At 35.4% G+C, this 25,896-nt stretch overlaps 3 protein-coding genes across 3 annotated transcripts in view; 2 read left to right on the top strand and 1 right to left on the bottom strand.

The window, feature by feature from the left end:
* adamts7 (a disintegrin-like and metallopeptidase (reprolysin type) with thrombospondin type 1 motif, 7) overlaps nt 1-1,444 on the top strand; it is a 79,558-nt gene extending 78,114 nt beyond the window's left edge. Inside the window, exon 24 of the mRNA XM_055214899.2 lies at nt 503-1,444. Coding sequence (XP_055070874.2) covers nt 503-651 — 149 coding nt within the window. The 3' untranslated portion in view covers nt 652-1,444. The remainder of the gene's footprint in view (nt 1-502) is intronic.
* A 7,225-nt stretch (nt 1,445-8,669) lies between these two features.
* On the top strand, nt 8,670-15,929 carry LOC129451556 (uncharacterized). Its single transcript, XM_055214804.2, has 3 exons — nt 8,670-8,914; nt 8,999-9,419; nt 12,826-15,929. Exons 1-3 carry the CDS (start codon nt 8,750-8,752, stop codon nt 13,662-13,664), a joined length of 1,425 nt encoding a protein of 474 aa, XP_055070779.2. The 5' UTR covers nt 8,670-8,749; the 3' UTR covers nt 13,665-15,929.
* On the bottom strand, nt 15,922-25,488 carry scamp2l (secretory carrier membrane protein 2, like). Its single transcript, XM_055214850.2, has 9 exons — nt 25,329-25,488; nt 24,569-24,646; nt 24,396-24,461; nt 24,185-24,299; nt 23,970-24,098; nt 20,065-20,224; nt 18,776-18,877; nt 16,828-16,945; nt 15,922-16,751 (listed from the first exon to the last, which is right to left on the bottom strand). The coding sequence occupies exons 1-9, from the start codon at nt 25,383-25,385 to the stop codon at nt 16,611-16,613; spliced, it is 966 nt and encodes a 321-aa protein (XP_055070825.2). The 5' UTR covers nt 25,386-25,488; the 3' UTR covers nt 15,922-16,610.
* Nucleotides 25,489-25,896: the final 408 nt, after the last annotated feature.

Raw genomic sequence — 25,896 nt, 5'->3', positions numbered from 1 at the left:
ACATCCATTATGCTGAAATTGCTCAGTAGCTTTTGGGCCGGTGTGTTTGTGTATTAATTGGAGAAAGTAATTTAAAATCACTCCGTGTTTCTGATAGCCAAGAAAAATCATTACTTTTCAATTTCACAGTCCTGAACTGCCCTAATAGTCTTGTTGTTTTTTACAGGGAGGAGAAAAATAATACCAGATTCATGTTCAGCATTTTTGCCTTGTAAATGTCGGTCTTGTCAAATGACATTTAAGAACAATAGTAGACGTTATGTTTATGTATATTTGAAAACTTACTGTATACTTAAATGTTACTTATTTATATGCATGTGTGTGTTTTGTATTCAGAGCAGTATTAAGTAAGTGTTTGTTGTTTATTCATGCCGAGATGTTTGTGTTGCTGTATGTGTTGTCTGGCTGGAGGGAAAATACTCACTGTGCGTAACGACGACACGTTCTTGCCCTGTTCGCACTACAATGTCTGTCATGTTTCTTCTCTGTTTGTCTCTTTCAGGTCAGCCGTGTTTACGTGACCGTTTGACATTACGCTTCTGTCAGACTCTACAGTGGCTCGGTCGATGCCAGCTGTCGTCGGTCCGAGCGCAGTGCTGTAAGACGTGTGAATTAAACTCAAGGGGCAGCGATCGCACCGCAAGCCGTTGAGATTCAGGTGGATTTGTATGACGACTGTTATAAGCCTCAAAAACACATTTGATCACCATGCATTGACACTTAAAACAGCTTTGGACAAATTCATCTGGGAGTTCCAAAAATGAACGCTGTCTTTCTCGAAAATTTTGATTTTACAAAAACTTACAGTAACAAAATTGTGACCCAGTCTGTGAAAACTCAGCTAGTCATTTTTGTGATTTATCTTTAAAGAGCACCTATTAAATTTAATTTAATACAATGTGTTAATGTGGTTTATGGTTAAAAACACATTATTTTTCCCTGTTTCCCTGATTGGCCAGCTAATATGTATGTTGTGATTGGCCTGAATATCTCTGACGTCAGCCGTAAATATGACGCTCCTTACCATGTTTGAAAGATTCAGTTGCTAACAGGAGTTAACTTACAGGCTGTATGTCCAAAGCGGGAGGAATTATGATAATGTCAGTCTTGTCAACATCACCAAACCCAGGAAGTAAACTGTTGCCTACCATCCGTGTGTTTGTTGTAGGCCAAGAAAAGAGATTTACGTTGGAGACGATAACTCGTGTCATCGTTTACTTTTGGGGTGTGTACCTTTTGCATACACCAAAGGAAAAGTAAAATTGTGAATCGGGCCATTGGTGCTCTTTAATATTGACTAAGGAAGATCAAAGATCAAATGTGAAATTACATTTTGATGCTTTTATTGTAAGATTATGAGACTTTAGCCTGCATTTCACAGACAGGCCCATACAGCAAAAAATATATTTTTAAATATATATTTCAAAATATTTAAAAAATTGCCCAAAAATATATTTGCTGAAATAAATTTTGAATTAAGTTTACAAAAATATATTTTTCACCAAATTATTTTTTTTTGCCATTTGTTGTATATTTTGAAATGAGCATTAAAAATATTTTTAGCCCTCAATATATTTCGACCACATTGGAAATATATTCACATTACATTGAAAGAAAAACTTTGTTGAGAACCTGTAAACATAAAAAGGTTCAAATTAAATATATTGTATTTAGCATACATTTAAAATATATTTTGGCAAATAATACATTTTTGCCATATGGGATGCTGTAAAATAAGAAATGTATCGCCTTGCCCCTAAAATGCATTTTTAAATATATGTTGATATATAAAGGTTAAAACTAAATATTTTTTCAAATTTAAAAAATATACCCAATTGTAGAAGAAATGTAGAAAAATTTAGCATATGTTTAAAATTATATTTTTGGCTAGAGAAATTAATTTTTTTGCCGTATGGGGGGTCACATTTTATTTACGTTATTTATGAGCCACTGCTTAAAATACTAATGGTGCTTATATTTCTATCTGTCATTTCAGAAGTGAAGTGAATTAAATAAATTAAACAATCTCTCTAGTGACTAAATAAATAAGTCTTTGTCAAGTAATCCTTTGTTTAGCAATGAGTGGTACAAACGTATTAACGTAATTTTGGCTATTTTAATTGTTAACTTTCAACTCTTCCCAGAACCTGATGATCATTTTATACTTTTGTTTTATTGTATTGTAGTACTATGTTATGTTCTGTTTTATTCTCTGAACCACAGATAGGGAGATTTCAGTAGCCGTCCACGTTAGCATGTAATACCACTGCAGGTTAAGCCTGTCTGTCTGTTTTTATTTATTGGAGTTGTTCAGGTTAAAGCAGTGGTGCTGTAATATAATCCGGTGCTAAAGGTAACAGTCAAATTTTGACTGCGTCTGACTGTACTTTATATTCACTGTTTATAGATCTGTATTAGTTACCTTTTTGAGCAATAAACATATTTAGTTACAAAAGCAATATACCACTTCCCAAATTAGTATAATGCACCGTAGAATTGTTTATAAATGTTAGTTTTTATAAAACATCCTTAGACTTTTTGTATTTTTTTTAAACCAAACCAAGACTATGTGAAGAAAGATTTGCATTACTTGATTATCTTTTATGCATTGTTTGTTGGTCTTAAATTAAACCTAAACCTAATGCTACAGTCACAATTAACACCTTGGCATCTAATAAGTCATTTCTGCATGACTTACTGAGTGCATTTACATGCATAATATAAGCGGATATCTGTCGAAAATCTGCTTATTATAGAAACCTGTTTACATGCAACTCAGTAATCCGGCTTCATTTGGTGCTTTTCCATTGGATAGTACGGCCCGGTACGATTCAGTACAGGCTTACACAGGATCTGGAGATTCATCCGGTTTCTCGCAGGCACTGATGTCACCGTCTATAGTCCAACTTGTCAATTAAAAAGTCAGCGGCAAATCTGTCATTAGCTACTGTTGTTTTATCTCTTTTCATGTCTGCGGATTTTGCTTTAGCCATTAGTGACCATATCCCGATAAATGAAAAGTGCTTAACATATGACCTTACAAGTTATCAGTTTATTAAGCATGTAAGCAAGACATGTGCATGTAAAGCACCATGTCATGTTTTTTGCAGAAATACTTTGTTCTTGTTTTGTTAATCAGGTTTGCACTGAGACACATGTACAGCGATTCATTGTTGTTAATGTTTCTTAAAGCTCTTCATTGTGATAATAATGTTTGTAGAGTGTTTAAGGCTTTGTAATTAGCTCACGTGTTTAAGGACTACCAATATGTAAACATGTTTTCTTGTTTACATAGATGTTTTTTATCATATATCATTCTGTTGTTTTTTGTTTTAAAGTACTTTTTGTGTTATTGTCATTCATTAAATATTATTCATTTTGCACTTTTGTAACACCTTTGTTTTTATATTGCTTTATTAAATGTTTTTGTAAATTAAATGTGATTGTGAGTAAACTTACTTTAGTTTAGAATTAAACGCATGATTTTTAATAGAAAAGGTGATGCATAAAAGTTTGCTACAGATCATTACACACTTACATTTCTGAGGCAATCATTAGCAGAGTATCTAAATACACTCCCCTAAAGGATTATTAGGAACACCATACTAATACTGTTTGACCCCTTTCGCCTTAATTCGACGTGGCATTGATTCAACAGGGTGCTGAAAGCATTCTTTAGAAATGTTGGCCCATATTGATAGGATAGCATCTTGCAGTTGATGGAGATTTGTGGGATGCACATCCAGGGCACTAAGCTCGCATTCCACCACATCCCAAAGATGCTCTATTGGGTTGAGATCTGGTGACTGTGGGGGCCATTTTAGTACAGTGAACTCATTGTCATGTTCAAGAAACCAATTTGAAATGATTCGAGCTTTGTGACATGGTGCATTATCCTGCTGGCCTGGAAGTAGCCATCAGAGGATAGGTACATGGTGGTCATAAAGGGATGGACATGGTCAGAAACAATGCTCAGGTAGGCCGTGGCATTTAAACGATGCCCAATTAGCACTAAGGGGTCTAAAGTGTGCAAAAAAAACATCCCCCACACCATTGCATTAATGAGAAATTGAACGGGTGTTCCTAATAATCCTTTAGGTGAGTGTATATAGACTTTTATATATAAATAAAAATGACTTGTTAAGATTTATTAAGATTTACTTTTAAATGTTTACATGATTCAATTTCTTTAAAGGTCATTTTGGACATCACACAAGTTAATACCTCAAATGAAAAGTGAAATGTGTGAGTATGCTTTGAGATATTTAATGTGAATACAGGAGTACATTTTCATTTTATTTCCCTCTGGGAATCGCAAGTCACTTTTATCAAAATCCAATTTAAACAAAAATGTTGGGGTGTTTAAAGGTACAGGTAATTGAAGCCTTGCTATTGGCAATTGACCGCTTTTGAATAATTGCAATCGAACCAATATGTTGACTATGCAAGACTAGTTTGGAGAATTTAATCAAGTTTTTGCTAATGGCAATAATCCCTATTGCAAAAATAATTGCTTCAAATATCACTGCCACCAACCAGGTAATATGTAGCTGACGGGTTTTCAATTCAAATTTATTTCCATAGCGTGTTTCACAATTTTGCATTGTTACAAAGCATGTTACATGTTATTGGTATGCAGAAGAGACGCAAGTAAAACCAAAAATTATGAAACCATAAAGAATATATGGATGATAATATAATTGCAAATGTACATTTGGGGCCCAAAGTCATTCTTTATTGTTGATGATTTTTTCAAATGCTTATATTTTTATTATTTTGATACTTCCTATTTCAACGCTTTATGAGAAGACTCATAAACTTTTTTTGAAACTATGAGACATTGGATGAATTGGCATAATGTATGATGGGTATCATACCCATCATGTTTTTCCATCTTACATAGAAATAGGCAGAAAAGAAAGAGGAATTATAATATTTTTAAAAAATTATAAAGAATTTGTAAAAAAAAAAGTCTATGAGATGGATGTAGTTGGACCATTTTATTATAAGTAAGCAAATTATAAAACCTTCAGTCTCTTAGGAAGCCATGTTTAAATGAAGAAATGAAGAAGAACCCGGACTGAATCAGGAGGATCATGCAGTTCTCCTCTCACACATTTACATCACTGCTGTAATCAGACAGAGGATGTTTTCATAAAGTCCTCCTCCTTGTAAACCCATTTTTGTTGTTTACTTCTCTTTTATACATTCTGTTTACTTCAAAAAAGCTCTTTTTTCTGTCGTTTAGTGCTGGTAGTAAGAACAGGATGTTTAAAGTTGACACATAGACTCCTCAAACAGAGCAATGGCACCACAAACTTTATGTAAGCATTCAACTGGATTAATGGGAGAAAGTATTTAATCATCACTCACATTATATTCCTTTTAAGGGCAATGCTATATCCGGATTCACTTTCATATTTCTCTATTTTGTAACAAAGAAACTTTCACATGTCATTGACATTTCCTCACATCTGATGGATGAAAGACTTCATTCAAAACCAAATGCTCGACCACAACCCGACCACAGACCAAAAGACTTTCGATACTAAACTGTATTAGAGCACATGCAAAGGGTTTAGAGAGAAACATGATTTGTGTTTCAGTTATAGCAGTCAGCCTTGGCTAAACTTGCAACCTTGGTCAATGTGAGCACAAATCTTACATTCAAATATGAACCTTTTCTAATTCAAAGCAAGTAGCAACTTCAAAGGGATTGTACATACGACCATGGGTTTGAACCTGGGAACACGCATACTGATATAAAAATGCATACCTTGTAATGCACTGTAAGTCACTTTGGATAAAGTGTCTGCTAAATGCCTAAATGTAATGTTATAAGAGAATTTGAATCTGATCTGAAATTAAAATATATTACCTCCTTGTGGTTAGTAAAAATAATAACTGTATGGATTAGTTCTGGTTGGTGATATGCACATTTTAGAGCTTTTAAAATGGGTAAATAAAATATGAGCAAATTTTTATTTTGGAGTGAACTTTTAATTTGTGAACTAACTTTAGCATGCGGTACCAACTTTGGCCACCAGGCGCCACTATCATCAAGAATGAAGTTTTATACTTGCAATGCTGTTATATCGTTGCATTCATTATATCTCCATTATACCCAGGGTTTAAATTGGGCCGGGGCCGTCCGGTGCTAAGCCCCGGCACATAGGCTGAAGGTCGCGCTCTGCTCTTGCCAGTGTACTCGCTGCGCTGGTGCATGTGCACTGACACGAAGGGAATAATGTGTTTTCATTCATTATGGGGCATACTTACCAACGCAGATTCAACGATTTGCGCGAGCAGATTACATACAAAGTCAATGCAAAGACGCAACCAGGCGCGTCCTCGCACGGGGCGATGAAAATGACGCGAATTGGGCGCCGCAATTGCCGCGAAAACACGCGCTTTTCCCTTTAAATGCGTCTTCGCGCAAGTTATGCAACTCAAGCAAAAAAACTCAGAACGTCAAGAACGCGCTCTCACGCAGGATCATTTGACGAGAGAGAGAGAGAGAGAGAGAGAGAGACAGAGAGAGACAGAGAGAGAGACAGAGAGAGAGAGGTAATAATGGTGCCCACATCGAGAAAACTTCACTCATCTAATTACATTATGTTAAGGATAACACTGGATATAACTATTGTATAGTTTAATAAAATAATGTATTTTGATTACACAAATCAAACCTAACTATATGATTGTTTTAGCTGCTGACCAGCATAGGGAATCTCTATGGCTAATTTATTAGACATGTTGATGATACAATACTGTGTGTTGTACCTTTTCTTGTTAATTTAGTCTTTTGGGGTAGCCTATCTTATGCCTAGAATTATTCAAGGAGGTTGATTCTTTTAACTTCCTGTAAAGTTTGATCAGTTGTGCATAATGACATGTGCAACAAATGGATATAGGGTGTCAAACTCATAGATTTGCATCATTTAAAATTCAGATGCTCTTTTTAAAATATTTTGGGTCAACCTCTGGCACAGCTTTAAAGCTGAAACTTATCAAATCCTATCAGAGGTCCAGAATGTCATTGAAACACACCAGTGGCTTTGCTATCATCAGTATTAAACATGTTACCCCTCGAAGTACCCCTCCCTGCAGAGCCCTCCCACATAACAAATCCCAATTTAACCCCTGATTATACCCCATTTTATTATTAATGCTTCCACAAGTGTAATAATAAAGCATAATTTATCACAATGAAATAAATACATAAGTATTAAACATTTCAACATAAACTTATTACAAAACCTTTGAAAGTTACAAAATATTTTTATGAAGAAGGAAACATACTGAAAGGAATAAAATCATCATCATCATGTCTCTTCTCATCAGAATAGATATTGTTCCCAATGCATTCTTTACATTTCATCTATCTTGTCTTATATTTGATATTCTTTGAAATTGCAACCAATAAACGCTCTGTAGTTCTTGGTATCTGACAATTTTCACAAAGATCAGTTATGCTTCTCTATAATATGCCTTGTTCTATTTTACTGTGTCATATTTTTTAATCTGATCATAATCATCTCTTTCCTTTTCTTTCCAGCTCTTTTCTTAACTCAGTCTTCCTTTAAATTGTAAAACCCCACTGTCCATTCAGCAAAAAATATATATTCAAATATACTTTTTTATATATTTCAAAAAATTGCCAAAAAGTATATGTGCTAAAATATTTTTTGGAAATATGTTAACAAAAATTTAATTTTCACCAATATATTTTTAAAAAATGGCACAAAATGTATTTACTAAAATTTTCAATATATTTAAAAATAAAATGGCCAAAAATATATGTATTTAAGTTAAATTTATTTATTTATGCAAGGACAGTGCATATTAAAATAACAGCTCAACTGTAAAATATGCCAGAGTTAGCCAAAAGGCTAGTTTTCATCAGTAGTCCTAGGGCTAGGCCAAATGTAAAATAGGCACCCTGGAAATAGTTAATAAGTAAAACTAATACATTTTATTACTAAATATACTAAATACATTTACAAAAATTTATTTTAAACGAATATATATTTTGGATTTTTTTAAATATTTTGAAATATATTTTAAGGCATTTATATTTACATCGCATTGGAATGTGGGAAATATAAATACAGCAAAAATATACTTATAATTGTATACTTTATACATACTTACACATTTTATACTTTATACATTTAAAAAAAACTTGTATTTTTTGGCCAGAAAAAATATTTTTTGCCATAAAATTAGAAATGTATAGTTGCTCCTGAAATACATTTTGAAGTACAGTATATGTTAATATGAGGGTTAAAACTAAATATATTATCAAATACAAAAATATATTAAATTAAGCTTTACTTTCAACAAAATGTATGTAGCATATAATAAAAAATATTTTTGGCCAAAGGAATGTATTCTTTTGTGGTATGGGTGATGTTACCATTCTAATTGTTTTCCATCTAAGATTTTTAAAAGCTTGTTTTTGTGTTTATTTTCTTTCTTTAGCACTTGTTTGACGATTTTATCCACTACTTCTTTCCCCTTAAGCCTACTGTATTATCTGCAAACCTCAAATCACTATACTACAGGTAGAGACTGAAGACTGGATCTTTACTTTGGTTAAAAATCGGCATTGAATGAATTTTGATCGTCTCTCTCCAGTACAGCAGGAGGCGCTGCAGCTCTTTAGTTCGCAAATAAGACAAGAAAAAGATCTCGCGTGTGATGTGTTTGTTTGTACTGTGAGTCTTATCTCCGTGTATTAGTGTTGATGATGAGAGATGAGATGGATGAGATGTGCTGTAAATCAGTAGGAACTGATCTGTCCATGCTGGATATTGATGATTTAATAACAGAAATCTCTCAGCTAAAGAAAGAGGTTGCGTTACTGGAGGAAAAGCTGAGTTCAAGAGGAGACGAAGGAGTGAAGAGAGAGGTTTGTAAAGATCCTTTACCGAAATCACTCATCAAATCATTTATAATCTTAATGTCTGTCTGTCTGTGTGTGTTTTGTTGTCAGGATGTGGATTGTTGTGAATCTTCAGTGTTTGTGACTGATAATGGGATTCTGGATTCAGTTTGGCTGAGCAGAGATCAGAGCCGCACACCACAGCCAATGCTGGACTCTAAACTCTCTGAAGAGAAATCCAGACACACACAGAACTCAGAGCTCAGTCTCACTTTACTCGGTTATACTGAGTCCACAGACACTCAGGACACTACAGTGTGTGACAGTAATCAGAGCTTACAGGATGAGGAATCTACCGATCAAACAGAATCTCTGGAGTCTGTCTGTAACGCTGGAGAAGAGCAGCAGATCCTGCAGACCACACTGAAGATGTGTTCAGTCAAACTCATCGACTGCAGGAAACTGATGAAGATAAAAACTGAAACAACAGAAGAGGAAGATCACACTGATGATGATGACAATTATGATGACGGTAAAATGTTTATCTGTCACAAACTCACTAACCACAAGAAAGACAAAAAAAAGTAACTTACTATATTGAAGGTGTTTCAGTTTGTCACACCACAGAATAATGTGTTATCAACTACCTACAATTTGACTAAATTTGAATAATACATAAACGCCAAGAAAATAAAATAAGTTATCAAATTTTGAAAAATAGGCAAGATCTGTGTTCTCAAACACTGGGGGCGTGTCCGCTGACGTTGCTGAAACGCCACGCTTGCATACGTCATCAAGTGTTTTTTTTCTCAGTTAAAGGTGCCATAGAATGTTAATATAGTATTTATGTAGGCATAGATGAATAATAAGAGTTCTGTACATGGCAAGGACATATCATGAGCCCCAAACACGATTGTTTCCTCCTTCTTATGTAAACCTTCTGCATATAAAGACAGCTGGAAACAATCTCAACATAACACCTACAACATTAAATTTTACACATTTAATGAATTACAATGTTGTTACAATGCTAAAAACAAAGATGTGACTGCTAAGTTAGCGCTATATGCTAGTTAATGCTATATGCTAACGTTTAGGTAGAAGTTCTACTATTGTTGTTACAGTTACGTTTTGTAGGCCCATATACTGAAAAAACACAAACATATCACTCAGAAACATCCATTAACAATCTCTGATTTATTGATTATTCCTCAAATTCTGTATCTTGGTCTGATAGAGGTTCAAACATATAAGGTCTGTTTACACACACACAGAGCTACTGAAATGAGCCAATCAGAACAGAGCTCAACATTATTATTCATGACCCTTCCTTTTTATTCTAAAAGGCAAATCCTAGGGTTGTAAATGTAAAACACTCATTTTTGCACTTATTAAAGCCACATACCTTCTATGTAGATATCAGAGAACATTTTAACATATTTAATGCATTTCATTCGCAAGTCGTAAGCATATTACAACAATTAACAAAGAATAATAGTCAACTTTATAATTGTTAATATTCTGAAATAAGTCTTTGACGTATTCATCCTATATGCGATATCTTTCGTTTGAGAAATGGCATATCCCTCTTAACTCTCAAATACAACCTGAATGGATGCTTGCAATTGTATTACGGGCAGTGCGATATCGGGCCACTGTTTTACCCCGCCCCCCCCAAATAATCCTGAATACAAAAAAAAAAGGTTTAAAGTTGTACATTGCAAAAGATGATTTTCACGAAAAAAAATTATAGTATTTTTGTCTTGTTTTCAGTAAAAATATCTAAAACTTCTTAAATTAAGAAAAAAAAACAATGGGGTAAGCAAAACTGGCAGATTTTTTTTTTTAGTTGTTTTATGCACAAGATCACTTAAATTTTATATTTTTGGTCTAAAAACTAGACTTATTTGCTTGGGTCATTTTGAAGAAAAAGCATTTTAATTTAAGAATTTTTAGATATTTTTACTGAAAACAAGAAAAAAAAATTCTTTTTTTTCAGCGTAACTTTATATTTCAGTACTACATAGTTCACACACTGCAAAACTTGACTTTGTAACTTAGTATTGTTACTTAGTAACTTGGTCTTGTTTTCAGTAGAAATATAATAAAATTCTTAAATATAGATGTATTTTCTTGATGAGCAAAATGACCTAAGAAAATAAGTTTACTTTTTAGACAAAAAATATTACATTTGTGCAAGCAAAAATATCTGCCAATAGGGTGAGAAAATGAAGCTTTAACTAGAATTAAGTGTTTAAGAAAAAATAAATCTTATTTCAAGATTTTTTTCTCACCCCATTGGCAGATATTTTTGCTTGTTTTAAGCACAAATTCACTTAAATTGTATATTTTAGATAATTTTGCTCATCAAGAAAAATGCATCTTGATTTAAGAATTTTTAGATATTTCTACTGAAAACAAGACAAAAATACTAAGTAACAAAGTCATTTTTTTTTGCAGTGCAGTAGTCTTTGTAGTGTGTTTCATCAATACATTTCTAACATTTATAATGTTTTTAGAAATAAATTCTAATAAATTTAAAGGGAACATATCATGAAAATTTGACTTTTTCTATGTTTAAATGCTATAATTTGGGTCCCCAGTGCTTCTATCAACCTAGACAATGTGAAAAAAAAACATTAAAGGATTAGTCCATTTTCTTAAAAGAAAAATCCAGATAATTTACTCACCACCATGTCATCCAAAACGTTGATGTCCCTCTCCGCTCAGTCGAGAAGAAACTACGTTTCCTGAAGAAAACATTGCAGAACCCTTCCAATTCCAATGGACCCCAATAGAACCCAACATTTAATACCCAACTCAACACTCAACAGTCTTTTTCAACGAAGTTTCAAAGGACTATAAACGATCCCAAACGAGGCATAAGGGTCTTATCTAGCGAAACAATGGTCATTTTTGACAAGAAAAACAACAAACATACACCTTTAAAGCACAACTTCTCGTCGTGTAGATCCGGTCGTGATGTGCCAGCTGACCCCACTACGTCACCGCAATACGTCATCACGTCAAGAGGTCACAGAGGACGAACGCGAAACTCCGCCCCAGTGTTTATAAGTGTTGAGGAAGAGGACCGTTCTGACGTTGTTGTATGTCAACTGATACTAATTAATGTCTTTGTGTCAGTTTATTGTTTACAATGGTCCGCAAATGTGCGTTGTAACACGTGATGTAACACGTGACCTCCCTACGTCACTACGCATTTACGTTAGGTCGCGCTGGACCGGACCAAGACGAAAAGTTGTGGTTTAAAAGTACATTTTTTATTTTTCTTGTCAAAAATGACAATCGTTTCGCTAGATAAGACCCTTATGCCTCGTTTGGGATTGTTTATAGTCCTTTGAAACTCGGTTGAAAAAAACTGTTACGTGTTGAGTTAAGTATTAAATGTTGGGTTCTATTAAAGTCCATTAAAATTAGAAAAATTCTGCAATGTTTTCTTCAAAAAACATAATTTATTCTGGACTGAACAAAGAAAGACATCAATATGGTGGTGAGTAAATTATCTGGATTTTTCTTTTAAGAAAATGGAATATTCCTTTAACTAAGTTTTGGTAAACCATTCTCTTTATTTAATATTTTGTCTTTTATCCCTATTTATGTATGTTTTTAATCTACCGATCCCCTAAGGTGACATTGGAATAAAAAAAATCTAAAGTTTAGTTTTATGTGCTCACGCAAAACCTTCATGTGCAGAATTTTTTTTAAGTTTGGTTTCATGTGCGCATGCAAAACTAAACTTTGTCCCTTAGGGGCTCCGTATTATTCTAATAAAATGTTAACAAAATTATTCAAAACATTTGCTACGTACGTTTCCAAAATTGGATTTAATGGATGTGCAATGACCTGGCTACAATAACAGGACTGAGAGCATTCTTCTTTGTGTAAATCAGAATTTAATTGTATCATATTTCTTTCAGATGAGAAGAGGGATTCAAGTTTTACTACCTTACAAGAGAAGAAACTTCATTCAGAGGAGCACAGCAAGAAGAAGAAGAAGAAAGCAAGGAAGAAACCGTTTCACTGTGAGCTATGCGATAAAGTTTATTTCTGCACTAGTCTGAAACCTCACATGATGACACACAGTAACGAAAAGCCTTTCCACTGCACTCAATGTGGCAAATATTTCCGCACCAAACAAAATCTTGATGCTCATAACAAAATTCACACAGGAGAAAAACCATACGAGTGTCCTCACTGCCAGAAGAGATTCAACCACAAACCCCATCTGAAGAAACACGTGCGTTCACACACTGACGAGAGACCGTATCAGTGTGGTGAATGTGAAAAAAGATTTAGGGTTTTAACCAGTTTAAAAACACACCAGAGAACACACACGGGCAAGAAACTTTTTCAATGTTCATACTGCAGTAAACGTTTCGCTCTTAAAGCTCATGTGACCGTCCATGAAAGAATTCACACCGGAGAGAAACCTTACGTTTGTCCTCACTGTGGAAAGAGCTTCGCTGATCCGTCTCATTTCAGAGTTCATCTGAGAGTTCACACTGGAGAGAAACCTTATCGCTGTAATGTGTGTGGAAGGAGATTTAGGCAACGTGATCATATCGTGAATCATCAGAGAACTCATACGGGTGAAAGACTTTACAAATGCTCTCAGTGTGATAAGACATTTGCTCGATCGGATATCCTGAAGACCCACGAGAGAGTTCATACCGGAGAGAAACCTTACACCTGCTCGGTCTGTGGAGAGAAATTTGCTTATTTAAAAAGTTTAAACGGTCATAAGAAGAAACACTGAAGAACAAACTGATCTGAAATCATCATAGCGCTCTGTTTATTTAGGATGAATTTACTGAACTTTCATGCTGATTGGAAGCCAAAAACATTGTTTGTAATGCCGTGGATGTAGTTGTAGAAGTAGTGATGGGAGAAACAAGCTTTACAAAATGATTCACTGTTTCGAAGCTCTCAAAACACCTAAATATGGTGCCACCTGCTGGTGAAAACATTAAAAGCAAACAAGATTTCAGTCCAAACCGGGTGTGCCTCATACGTCCTGAAAAGTGAAGCCGCTAGCTGCAGCAAGTCATAAACCCTGACCTCTTCATGCAAACGAATGAGACTCGGATCAAAATAAAAAATAAATTACACTTCCAATAAAAAAAAGTTTTAGGTCCTTTAGGGTGATTCTCACAACATCCAGACTTAAAAGGTGTCCAGCATCAGATTTTTTTAAAAAGCCCTTGAAGCCAATTTTTTTTTGTTGCACATATAAGATTAAGGTCTGAACTTACTTTAACCATTATTTTTAAAGGATTTAAAAAATATTTCCTATAGAATTATACATTTTTTTTAGATTATCATTATCAAAAATGATCATTACCGCAACATGATATTACATTAAATATATGCATTTACAAACTGTTTCTACCAAGCCCCTAAGGTGACATTGGTATAAAAAAAACTAAAGGATAGTTTCACATGCTCATTTGAAACTTTTGTGTGCGCACGTGAAACTAAACTCGATGGTTTCACGTGCGCACACGAAAGTTTCACTTTATTTAATTTTGCTCCATGTCCCCTTAGGGGCTCCATATGTTTCGGTAATGAGAACTAAAAAGTTGTCTAGGTACTATGACAAACAAAATTTCAACCTTTATCTGGAGGGAAAAAAATAAAAACTGCTTACCTGGTAGCCATCTTGAGTGTCACAGTCAATTATGTCCCTTCCAACAATTTTTTTTAAATGTTAGTTCCTCGAGGTCTTAAACAATGATTGAAAATTGTTGCGGAGGATGAGAAAATTGGTCTTTGACACATTTATATTCCTTATTATTGTCTCTACATTTACCAATGATCACCAAATACCATGTTTCTTTACTGTAAATGTTTATAGTATAACATGCACTGAAGCTTTTATTTTTTAGATTTTTTAATTATAAATATTTCCATGTCAAAGAACCAAAATCCAGTCATGGACATGTTGAGGTAATGACAATTTTCCCCTTAAATGTGGAAAAACATAACAAAAATTGGTTTGTATGATGTCATTTGAAATCATGTGCAAAATTTTTATTGTATGCTTCTTATTTTGATACTCTTACTTTGCATTTAATTTTTTCAGTCACGTGATTTTAGCAAACGAGGCTTCATTACGTCATAACGTTTTCGAAACTCCGACGATTCACCACTAGGGGGAGTTGATCACAAATGACCAGTGTAGGTAAACTCGGGTCAGTTTTATTATTAAAGTTTATAAAACATTCATCCTTCTCACCAATAACACTACCATTTTTGTGTCATACTTTTTGTGTCTAGACAGATTTAATGACAAAAATGTGTATAATTAAAAAGGGATGTCGTTTTAATGATTTGTTTGCCATAAATAAACTAATAACACAGAATACACTTTTAATGTCTTAAATTAATGTATTTTTCTTAAAAACATATTTTTAGAACAATCTTGCTATTATTTTGTAAAAAGTGTAAAATGTTTGGACAGATCTTGTTGCTTTTACACAATTTTGACCAGCAGGTATCGCCAGCGTGTGTGGTGTTTCGAACGCTTTAAAAAACTGAATCAATTTGCAAAGCAATTGGTTCAATTGATTCGAAACTTCGAAAAGCTTCGTTTCTCCCATCACTACATTCCTTTGAAATAATACATTAACAAAAAGAAAGTGCAAACCTTAGTGGATGTACGCTTAAAACGGCATTTGTTGTCGTTTTTCTTTTGCTTGTTTTTGATGAGAAAACATTTTTTAAGAGATGAACAGACAATTTTTTTCACATTGAGGTTATGGACTTTCATAGAAATGTCCACTTTAAGTGATGCTGCAGAAAGATTTGTATGACAAATACAAGTAGACCAGAGATTTGACTTTATATTTTAGTTCACAATCGCCCTCTGCTGGTTGTGTATGAGTGTTATTATATATCTTTTCACGTGTACTTGATAAATATTTTCTAGCACTGTTATTTTCTTAATATCTCCGATGACCTTATAGATCCATGCTGCACAAGTTGAAACTGAAGAGAAGCAATAAAACAACATATACATATAGAATAAGTTTTATTGCGCAGCCCACCCAACTCTGTCACAATGAAATAAAATCTCAATGCATAAATATATACAATTTTGTTCATAGTCAACAACACTGCAATACCAGCACATTACTGAGAATGTAAAAAGACTTTAACATTTCATCACAGTAATTGTTCAATCAAAAGAATTATAAATACATGTCGTAATTAATAAAGCAAGGCCAACAATATACCAATGTTCATTTCAAAGCCAAAAGCTTCGTTAGAAAGCGGTTGTTTTAATGCTGTCGTTCATTTAATGAGATAAAACGCACAATAATCAAGTGTGTACCAACATGTAACACTACATTAAGACTAAAGATTTCTAAATACAATAGAGACGGAAGCTGTAACTTTACAATCACTTCAACTTTACATGTTTATATCAGAAATAGTGCATTTGCAATTATTTTAAGTAAAAATATAACCACGTTAACTTAAATGTAAGAATTAAAAGTGTAAAGGAGTCGAAATCCTAAAGTCAGCCTCACCGATCAACAGCCAGGAAAAGTCTCCATTTACCACCACATATTTTCAGTAACCAAATGCATGTATTGCACCAAAGAATCCTTCTGCATAAAAATGCAGATTGTTCAGTGATAAGAGTTTGTTCTGTAATATTTGTACATACGAAAAGTAATGAGAGTCTTGTCTGTGGAGATTAACGAAATCCTCCCTGTACAGCAGAAGTTGCAGCTGAGGTTGCGGCGCTCTGGAAGGTTCGGTTGGTAACCACCCCGTGAGAAAACTCCTCCTGAGCCTTCTGGAAGCTCGCACCTGTTCGCCTGTACTTCGAGTGAACCTAATAGAGAGCATTTACAGTTTTTCGTTTTTTTGAATACTTTATTGTGCTTTTCTTACGAGCAAACTCTACTTACCAATTTCAGTAAGATGACTGACAGCGCAGCATTAACCGTGAAGAAAACAGCCACCACCATCATGAACACTGCAACAGGGATGTTAGTCCTGAGCACAGTGAGAGCTGTGATCCAACCACTGAGAGACGACAAAATAACACAAAAACAATAAATACACATGAGAAATAATCAACACAAAAACACATTTAAAATGAATGCTGGTAACCCAGATCTACAGGGCATTACTTTGTGGTTTTTCTTATACTATTTACACACCAAACGTAGCATCACATTCCTGACTCTAGATTACTCTTGGGATTTAACTTTGTGTCATGTGAATTTTTCGCTTGGGTTGAATATTTTCGATTTGCGCGAAAATACACATTTGGAGGAGAAAAGTGCATGTTTTCGCGACAAACGCAGCACCCTATTTGCATTATTCGCATCGCCCTCCGAGAGTTTGCGTCTATTTGCGTCTTGTCATTGACCTTGTATGTAAGCTACTAGTGCAAATCGTTGAATTCGCATTTGGCGTGCATGCCCCATTATGCTACATACACACCAAATGCATAGCATCGCATTCCTCACTTTAGATTACTCGTGGGATTTAACTTTGTGTCATGCAAATTTTTCGCTTGAGTTAAATATTTAATGCGTTTGAGGCAAACAGCACGTGTTTTCATGGCAAATATGCCACCCAGTTCGCATAGCTCTGCACAAGTTTGCGTCAATCCGCGTCTTTTCATTGACTTTGTATGTAATCTATTTGTGCAAATCATTGAATTCGCAATTGGGGTATATGCCCCAGTATGCTACGTACACACCAAATGCGTAGCATCGCGTTCCTCGCTCTAGATTCTTGTGGGATTTAACTTTGTGTCATGCAAATTCTTCGCTTGAGTTAAATATTTTCAACTTGCGCGAAGACGTATTTGAGGCAAATAGCGCATGTTTTCGCGGCAAACACACTGCCCAATTTGCGTCATTCGCATCGCCCTGCGCAAGTTTGCGTCTATTTGCGTCTTGTCATTGACTTTGAATGTAAACTACTCGTGCAAATCGTTGAATTCGCAATTGGCGTGTACGCCCCATTATGCTACGTACGCACCAAATGCATAGCATCACGTTCATTGCTCTAGATTACTCGCGGGATTTAACTTTGTGTCATGTGAATTTTTCGCTTCAGTTATATATTTTCAACTTGCGCAAAGACGCTTTGAGGCGAATAGCACATGTTTTTGCGACAAACGCACCGCCCAATTTACGTCATTCGCATTGCCCCGCACGAGTTTGCATCAATCCGCGTCTTTTCATTGACTTTAGGTGTAATCTACTCGTGCAAATTGTTGAATTCGCGTTTGGTGTGTATGCCCCATTATGCTACATACACACCAAATGTGTAGCATCGTGTTCCTCGCTCTAGATTACTCACGGGATTTAACTTTATGTCATGCTAATTTTTCTCTTGAGTTAAAATTATTTTAACTTGCGTGAAGATGCGTGTAAGGTGAAAAGTGCGCGTTTTCACGCAAATTATTTGCGTCATTCGCATTGCCCCACACGAGTTTGCGTCAATCCGCATCTTTTCATTGACTTTGTATGTAATCTACTTTCGCAAATCGTGGAATTTGCTTTTGATGTGTATGCCCCATTACATTGTTATGAGTAAAACATGAGCAAAATAAGCTTTTCCTTGTAAAAAGAGAAACGGCCACAAGCAGTAAATTAAGGATGGACATTACTAAAAAAAAAAAATACAGGATGCTTCACCAGAGAGCACATGACCCTGAAGAGGTCCATAGAAAATAGCAGACAGAGCCCACAGTCAGAGAGAGCCCAAAAAAAATGAACACATCATCAGATTATCAAGCGTGGTGTGTCAATAAAATGACCAGAGAAAAGTACACAAGAAGAGTCAGAGAAGATGCCTAAAACAGTGAGAGCTACATCAAGTGATGGGCTAACTCACCTGTTTCCCCAGTTGGGGATCCCAACGCTCTGAATGATGTACACGATGACTTGGAATGAGAAAATGAAGAAGAAAAAGAAGAAATTGAAGGAGCTGTCGGATCTGCAAGATAGAGAGATCATGTGTCAACAATACTCAGACACTACTTTATGAGAATTTTATAAAGAACAAAGACAGAAATCAAAATTATTCAGGTCACATTTCAACACAACACTTCTCATAATTTTACAGGACAATCCATTCTCATGGGACGGGATCAATCATAAAGACATATTATAAAAATATTTTTTTAAATGAATGTAATGCATATTTTTGAGCCAAGAACAATGTGTTTAAAAACTTTTGCTTATTGAAAAACATGTCAGTACGATGCAATGATTTTTTTCACAATATTATATTATTTTATATCCCTATTTAATTTTAAAACAACTTTACCATAAAACAATCCTTTAATAAAGTATAGTACCAATTATAAAAACAATAAATTGCATTTATTCTATGTATTAAAATTATTAGCTTATTAAAAAATGTTTTTTTATTTCTTCGTGGCATTCATAGCACCATTTGACTTTCTGGTTGCACCACCTGACCTCCGCAATGAATTTTACATTGAACAGACTTCTACTGGGATGCTGGTATAATTTTTTTCCTGTGATATCAAATTCATAGATATAATTAATAAATACAAATAAAATGTGTTTAATAAAACTTGATTTATAGTTTTAGATTGGTTGTACCATCTGACACAAATAGTGTACCAACCTACCCATTACCTTTAAGTGGCAATCTTGTCAGTATTTGAGAAAAATCTACAAACTTTTATTCAGCCATAATGTTCACCAGATGATGTGATATCATGCTTACGGTTTATACTTGTTAATTTCTTATTATCCTAACATCCCTACAACTACTGATATTTGTATAATTTGTTTATATAAAAAAAATGCCAAAGGATCTCATTTTGAATTTTCAATTATTTAAACATCCTTTAAAGAGTTGCCTCGAACTGCTAAAGTGTACGGACAGTTGCCCCACCTGCCATTTTACAAGTTTAAGATACGAAAAACAAAAATTAGTATTTATTATTAAAAAAAATATTAGAAATGTATTTAAACTAAATTGTTTTTAAATAATAAAGTAACATGTCATAAATGTTATTTTTATAGTATAAAATGCCCACAGACACAAAAATATGCATGTCATGTCAGTGACCCAAATGCAGAATATTTGGGAATTCTGTCCTAATTTTGGGGTGAACCGTGACCTGGTTTTGACTCAAGTAAACTTACCTGAAGGCCTTGTAAACGGGTCGGTACCAACAGGCGAAAGCAGCTGGAGTGAACAGAATAAACCAGAGGATTGACAGTCCAAAGTCCACTCCATTCTGAGCGAATATAGTAAAACAAGCCAGACAGGCCAGCAGATTCAGGAACAGCGTCACACTGTGGTCTGTTGATAAAAATAACATGTGTCTTTACTGTACGTCTATGCAATTTAAGTTTATGGAATACTACTAGATTTGCTAATACATGCAGTATATCACCAATGCAAAATGTGTGTAATACTGTTTCCCACAATGCAATGCACTTAAACATACTGTAATATCTACCACCTTGAGTTATTATTTTATCAGACCAAAATGCAAATTACTGCAGCCTTTAGTAAACGGTATACTTTTAAAAAGCACTAAAGAAACAAGGGAATAACAAAGGAGCTCAGATTCAAAAGCCACTAATGGCCACCTCCATTAAAAATGAGAATGATATTAACCGAATACTCTCTATGCTTTTTATATGTTCATCAAATACCTTTCGCTTCAAATATGCTTAATCCTGGCCTCAGGTCATTTGGAAATACCGCTTTGTTGGCAGAATCTGCTAAACACCACATCGATTTTTCAGCAAAGTACTCCAAGGCTGGATTTAAAATCTTGATGCCCATTCCGATTTGTTGCCTGTATCAGATTTTTTTATATATTTGCATTTGCCAGCGTTGCATTTTCAATGACGCACGACACGTCTTGAGCTGGAAATATACGATCTGTCCGCTTACAATGCGAACGCAAATACATGTATCTGATTCATAACTGACTTATTTCCACATATGAATGAGGCCTGAAACCAGGTTTGATATCTGAGAATATCAGAATCTATGAGCTTTTTCGAAATTGAGTCACTTCAAGCGTGCAATGTAAGTGCACAGAAGATTAATTGGATGAACGACGGTACAAGAAACGATCGTGGTGTTTGACATTCAAACTTGGTTCTCTCATGAATACTTGGACCGGAATACAACACGGATGTGGAAGTAACATGAAGAAATTGAAACATTAGGGGGCCCTGTGATTCATGTCACATTCTGACTTTCATCATTTGCAATGTTTTTAGTTGCATCTTTAGCAATTTTGCATCTGTTTACTACGTCTTGTCCAAAGAAGTGGAGGTTTTTAGTTTTTGGCAAAAATGCACTTAGAGGGTTTTGCAGTGAAAGACAGTCAAAATTGTTAAATACCACTGAAATGACTAAAGTGACATTTGAGAAAATAAGTGCTCACTTAACTTAACCCTTTCAATTTATCCAGTCAATTAAGAGAAAACTCTTCCATGCCAATCACAAGTTTTTACGGCAATCCATATTTCCCCTATTATCCACTAGGTGGCAGAGGTGTGGACTCGAGTCATGTGACTTTGACTCGAGTCATGAATTTGATGACTTCAGACTCGACTCGACAAAATGTACAAAGACTTGCAACTCGACTTGTACTTTAACATCAATTACTTGGTACTTCACTTGGACTTGCGCCTTTTGACTCTAGAAGACTTGCTACTTCACATGAAAACCTGGGAAAAAAAAATTCAAACGGCCGCGCTGCTCTCAGTGTATCTGCATCTGTGAAAAAAATGTGCACAACCTGCATGCAGAGAGCGCGCGCGCTGCCTGCACGACAGCCAATCACTGTAGTCGCACGTTGGTTTGGATGTTGGGACCGTACCAGCAGTACAGCTCAGCAGTGGTTTTGTCAAGGTGATATTCAGGTACACGCCTTATACCAACTTGGAATTGTCAAGGATTTCCGTATACCAACTAAAAATAGCGTGAGGATGCGTAACAGCATGGTTTTGTGACATTTCAACATTTAGATGTGAAGCACTGACCATTAGAATCCTACTTGCTACTTTAGCGGGTTGAAATGCATATACATATTAGGCTATATATTTGGTGTGTTTGACTTCCTGCCGAACTGCGCGATCCGATCGCCATATGAAATCAAATTACTATAGCGGCGCGAAAGTGACTGGTGTGGCGCCACAAGAACCTACCGGCGAGTGACAGCAAAGTACAGCGAGAGCGATTCCAGTTATCACATGGAGAAATCTGCTTTGAATCGCTCTCGCGGTACTTTGACATCACCAAGAGGTCTGTTTAGCGCCAAATGAAGTCAAACCTGCAGTGTAGCTGCTCACGCGACACTGTAAACAAACAATCCATGTGAAGTGAACGAGTGCTGCAACATAAAATCTGGAGAGTTAACAACGCACATGTGAGTAAACAACATTTAAATCATCAGTCCAGTTTATTACTTTATCTGGAGGTAAGAATCCAAATGCAACAAAATAAGCCCGTGATTATATCCTGATGGTTTTTAGCTGCGTGTTTGCATGTGCTTCACAGTGTTAAACTTCCATTCTCTTTGTTTATTTATATATCTACGTTCAAGATGTATATGATCTTAAACTTCTGTTTGGTTTGGGTGTCTAATATTAGGCTACAGGATAATCTTGTAATAATAAAAGTTAAAAGTAATAATAAGTAAAAGCCTTTTTTCATTTTTAGACAATACTTGTATTACATGCACAAATACGCTTTTTATATCGAGTTAATTCACGGTTATCTTAAATGTGTATTAATTAAAAACATTTACACCATTAAATTACACATGGTAATGTTATCAATAGTTGTCAGATAATAGCTATTGAAAGAGTGGATTTTTTTATCCTTCAATGCATGTGTTAGCCACAGATTGAAGATTGTAAACAGTTTATTTAATTTTAATTAACAGTTGAGTAACTTTTGGCCCTGAGTTAGGTGTTGATTACCACTAAACCAGTCTAAAAATCAGTCCAGTTTCCCCAGCTGTAAACCCATTGACTATTAAAGTCTTTTTTTTCTTATAATAAACTGACATTGATAACACATTCAGTTTATGTGTTTATGAGTACACTTTCAGAATGCTCTCAGTTACATGGAAATCCATACGTATGCTTCTGTGAGTGTGGTGGTGCTTAGGGGGTGTCGCGCTGGGACGAGTGAGCATAAGGGTGAGAGGGAAAACAAAAATATAGACTACACCACAGCAGCTAAGTCACTACATTGACATGGCAGAAGGACAGAATGCCCTTTTGTTCTGGGCACTCTTCCTTCACTCTTTCAAGTAGCCATCCGAGTCTTGGCAGTGCCTGCTTCTAGTGCTTCAGTGGAACGAGTTTTCAGCCATGGTGGCATCATTCTGCGTCCCCATCGCGCACAAATGACTGACAGACTTTTGGCCAATTTGATCTTTTGCAAATGCAATGCAGTATAGGGGCCTCCCTCCACCTGTCCACAGCACGCATTTTATTACTGTGGTTAGAGGACTTGAAATGACTCAAAACTAAAATGTTAGGACTTTGGACTCGACTTGAGACTTGTTGGCTTTGACTTCTGACTCAACTCGGGATTTGCCTCATCTTTGACTCGACTTGACTCGGGACTCGAAAGCAAAGACTTGTGACTTGCATAACAATGACTTTGTCCCACCTCTGCTAGGTGGAGCTCTTACCCAACTTATAAAACACTAAAGCGTCCACTGATGCAAAAACAGTAAAAACTATGTTTTGATCATAGCTCTGCATCTGATCTCTAACAAAAATCCTTTATAAAAATGCAATTATCTCAGCTTTTTGTTCAAAATTATTAAATTATTTTATAGTTTTAAAGAAACCTACCCATATTTGAGAAGTAATAAAAAGAGAACAAATGAAGATTGGATGTATCAGAGGGTCTGTTGTTTCATTTGATGTATTGTTTATTTATATATTTAAAGAAGAACATATTCTGGAAGGCATTAAACTCATTAAAAAATGCTGACGTTGGCTGGCGGGAGTTAAAGAGGTTTTGCATCTGAATTCCTTTGCTAAATGTTGGATTCACTTACACATCCAGAGGTAGTACATCATTCTGCAAATTCGCTGGAATTCCGCAGGGATTTCTTCATTAAAATCCTGGTAAAAGCAAGGTTTAATTGGAAAAAACCTTGGCAATGGAGGCCAGTTGTTTTCTTTACCTGTAAGCAAACAATTTTCTTCATGTTTAGAGTATAGTAAAAACTGACCTCAGAACAGAATTAGTAGCAGCGGAGAGATGGCTCACCTTGTGGATTATCTCGATTTCGAAGGTCTCGCTCTTTCCGCTCCAGCTCCGCAGCTTTCCTCTCCAGCTCCGCTTGCTGACGGAGAAGTTCGGCTTGTCCTGCCGCAGCGCTGGCCTGATGGAGAAACCACACCCACACACACACGGTTGTTTAAATGTACATTTATCCACATGTGTTTAGTGTGATATATTTAATGAGTGCTGTACTAACCTTTGGACTGTCCTGCACTGTAGTCGGCAGGACAGCTGGTTGAGAGATGGGGATGGTACGGCCATTCTTAAATGAGGGAGGGAAAAATATTCACGTTCAATTCTACTTAACACAACATCATACGTGTAGAGAAACGAGTGTTTTGTTTAATAGTTTGTAATTGTGATACTTACCAGAGGATCGGAAGTGAATGGGTTAAACTCTCCTATACCATCAGCTGCTGTGTTCGTCACCTGAGTTACTGATGGGTCCTGTCAGACACATAAAATATATAAACATGTCTACATGTTTTTAAACGAATAATTTGAGTTGGGGTTAGTTATAAAATCTGTAGTAAAAAGGTAAAGACTAAGTAAACTGAATGTTCTACAACCAGTACAACACCACGGTACTAATTTTTGCATACATCACTGATATTTGACTCTAGTAACGTTATCATGTAAATATCGTTGGTTATCATTGAGTACCACAGTAAACACAAAACTGTTCTGTATTTTACATAAACAGCAGACAGTGGATTAATCGGACCTGTTGAATTTGTACACGGGCGTCTCACCTGTCGCGTGTTGCGTGAACTGACATAATATATGCTGGCCGTCTAACGAAGTCAAAATGTTTTTTTGGTCTAAACATTATTATAAATAAACGTTATGTAGGTTATACATGTGCAAAAATATCAGATGTTACAATTAAAGACAATTAAAAACAACCCGATTTATTTTAACAAAATGATACTTCCTATATCGTCATCGCAACGTAATTGGCTCCTCGTCAGAAAACTCGAATATGATTGGTTGAGACCCTGTCAATCTCACATCAACGTTCCAATGGACGAGGCCACCACACAACTAACCAAACAGGTTCATAGCGCACTAAATTTTTAACATTTCACGTATTCCCAAACACATTAATACACATTTAACAGTTCTTTACCTGAAAAGGATTGACATCAACTGGCTCGGCGAAGGGGTTGTTATCAAATCCAGACATTTTGTCTTGCTGTAGGCGCGCAGGTGTACTCGGTCTCACTGTACCTGCCTATGCGACTGCCTGCGATCACGCCCCACTGCGCATGCGTGATAGATTCACCTTTGACGTCACTGTTATTGATCTCATTCCAGTAGCTCTACTTACAGCCAAAGAAACTGATACCAGTGCTTTTAATAAAGGTAGTTTCATTACCTATCTACTAATAATGTAAATATCTTTATTTTTTAAGCATTTGGCAGACAAATAGTACCACATTATTTGGCACTTTGAAGCAAGCAAGCATACAATAATAATAAAAAAAATACATTCTTAGTTTTAATTATTAGTCAACAGCAAAGTTGACTGTAATTCACCTGATTTAAAGCAGCAGTAATACAGGTTTGACTAGTCACAAACACGAATCCCACAAGAACAACTCAGGAACAAAAGTAGGTGTGCTGGACAAACAGGTAATTCGCCTTCCTTCTGTCCTATTACAGTCACACTGAATACAAAACTTAAATTGTGGTTA

Source organism: Misgurnus anguillicaudatus, chromosome 21 (assembly GCF_027580225.2).
Source record: "Misgurnus anguillicaudatus chromosome 21, ASM2758022v2, whole genome shotgun sequence".
Classification (NCBI taxonomy): domain Eukaryota; kingdom Metazoa; phylum Chordata; class Actinopteri; order Cypriniformes; family Cobitidae; genus Misgurnus; species Misgurnus anguillicaudatus.
Note: the sequence above shows the minus strand (reverse complement) of the source record. Positions and strands in the feature narration are given on the sequence as shown.

Bases quoted from the DNA above. Each gene is read 5' to 3' on its own strand.
- LOC129451556 (XM_055214804.2), top strand. From the start codon at position 8,750: ATGATGAGAGATGAGATGGATGAGATGTGCTGTAAATCAGTAGGAACT. The intron at 8,915-8,998 runs GTTTGTAAAGAT...TTTTGTTGTCAG, and splicing joins ACGAAGGAGTGAAGAGAGAG to GATGTGGATTGTTGTGAATC. The intron at 9,420-12,825 runs GTAAAATGTTTA...TATTTCTTTCAG, and splicing joins TGATGACAATTATGATGACG to ATGAGAAGAGGGATTCAAGT.
- scamp2l (XM_055214850.2), bottom strand. From the start codon at position 25,385: ATGTCTGGATTTGATAACAACCCCTTCGCCGAGCCAGTTGATGTCAAT. The intron at 20,225-23,969 runs GTAAGTGAATCC...TTTTATCAACAG, and splicing joins GATGTACTACCTCTGGATGT to ACCACAGTGTGACGCTGTTC. The intron at 16,946-18,775 runs GTGAGTTAGCCC...GTCGTCTCTCAG, and splicing joins ATCCCCAACTGGGGAAACAG to TGGTTGGATCACAGCTCTCA.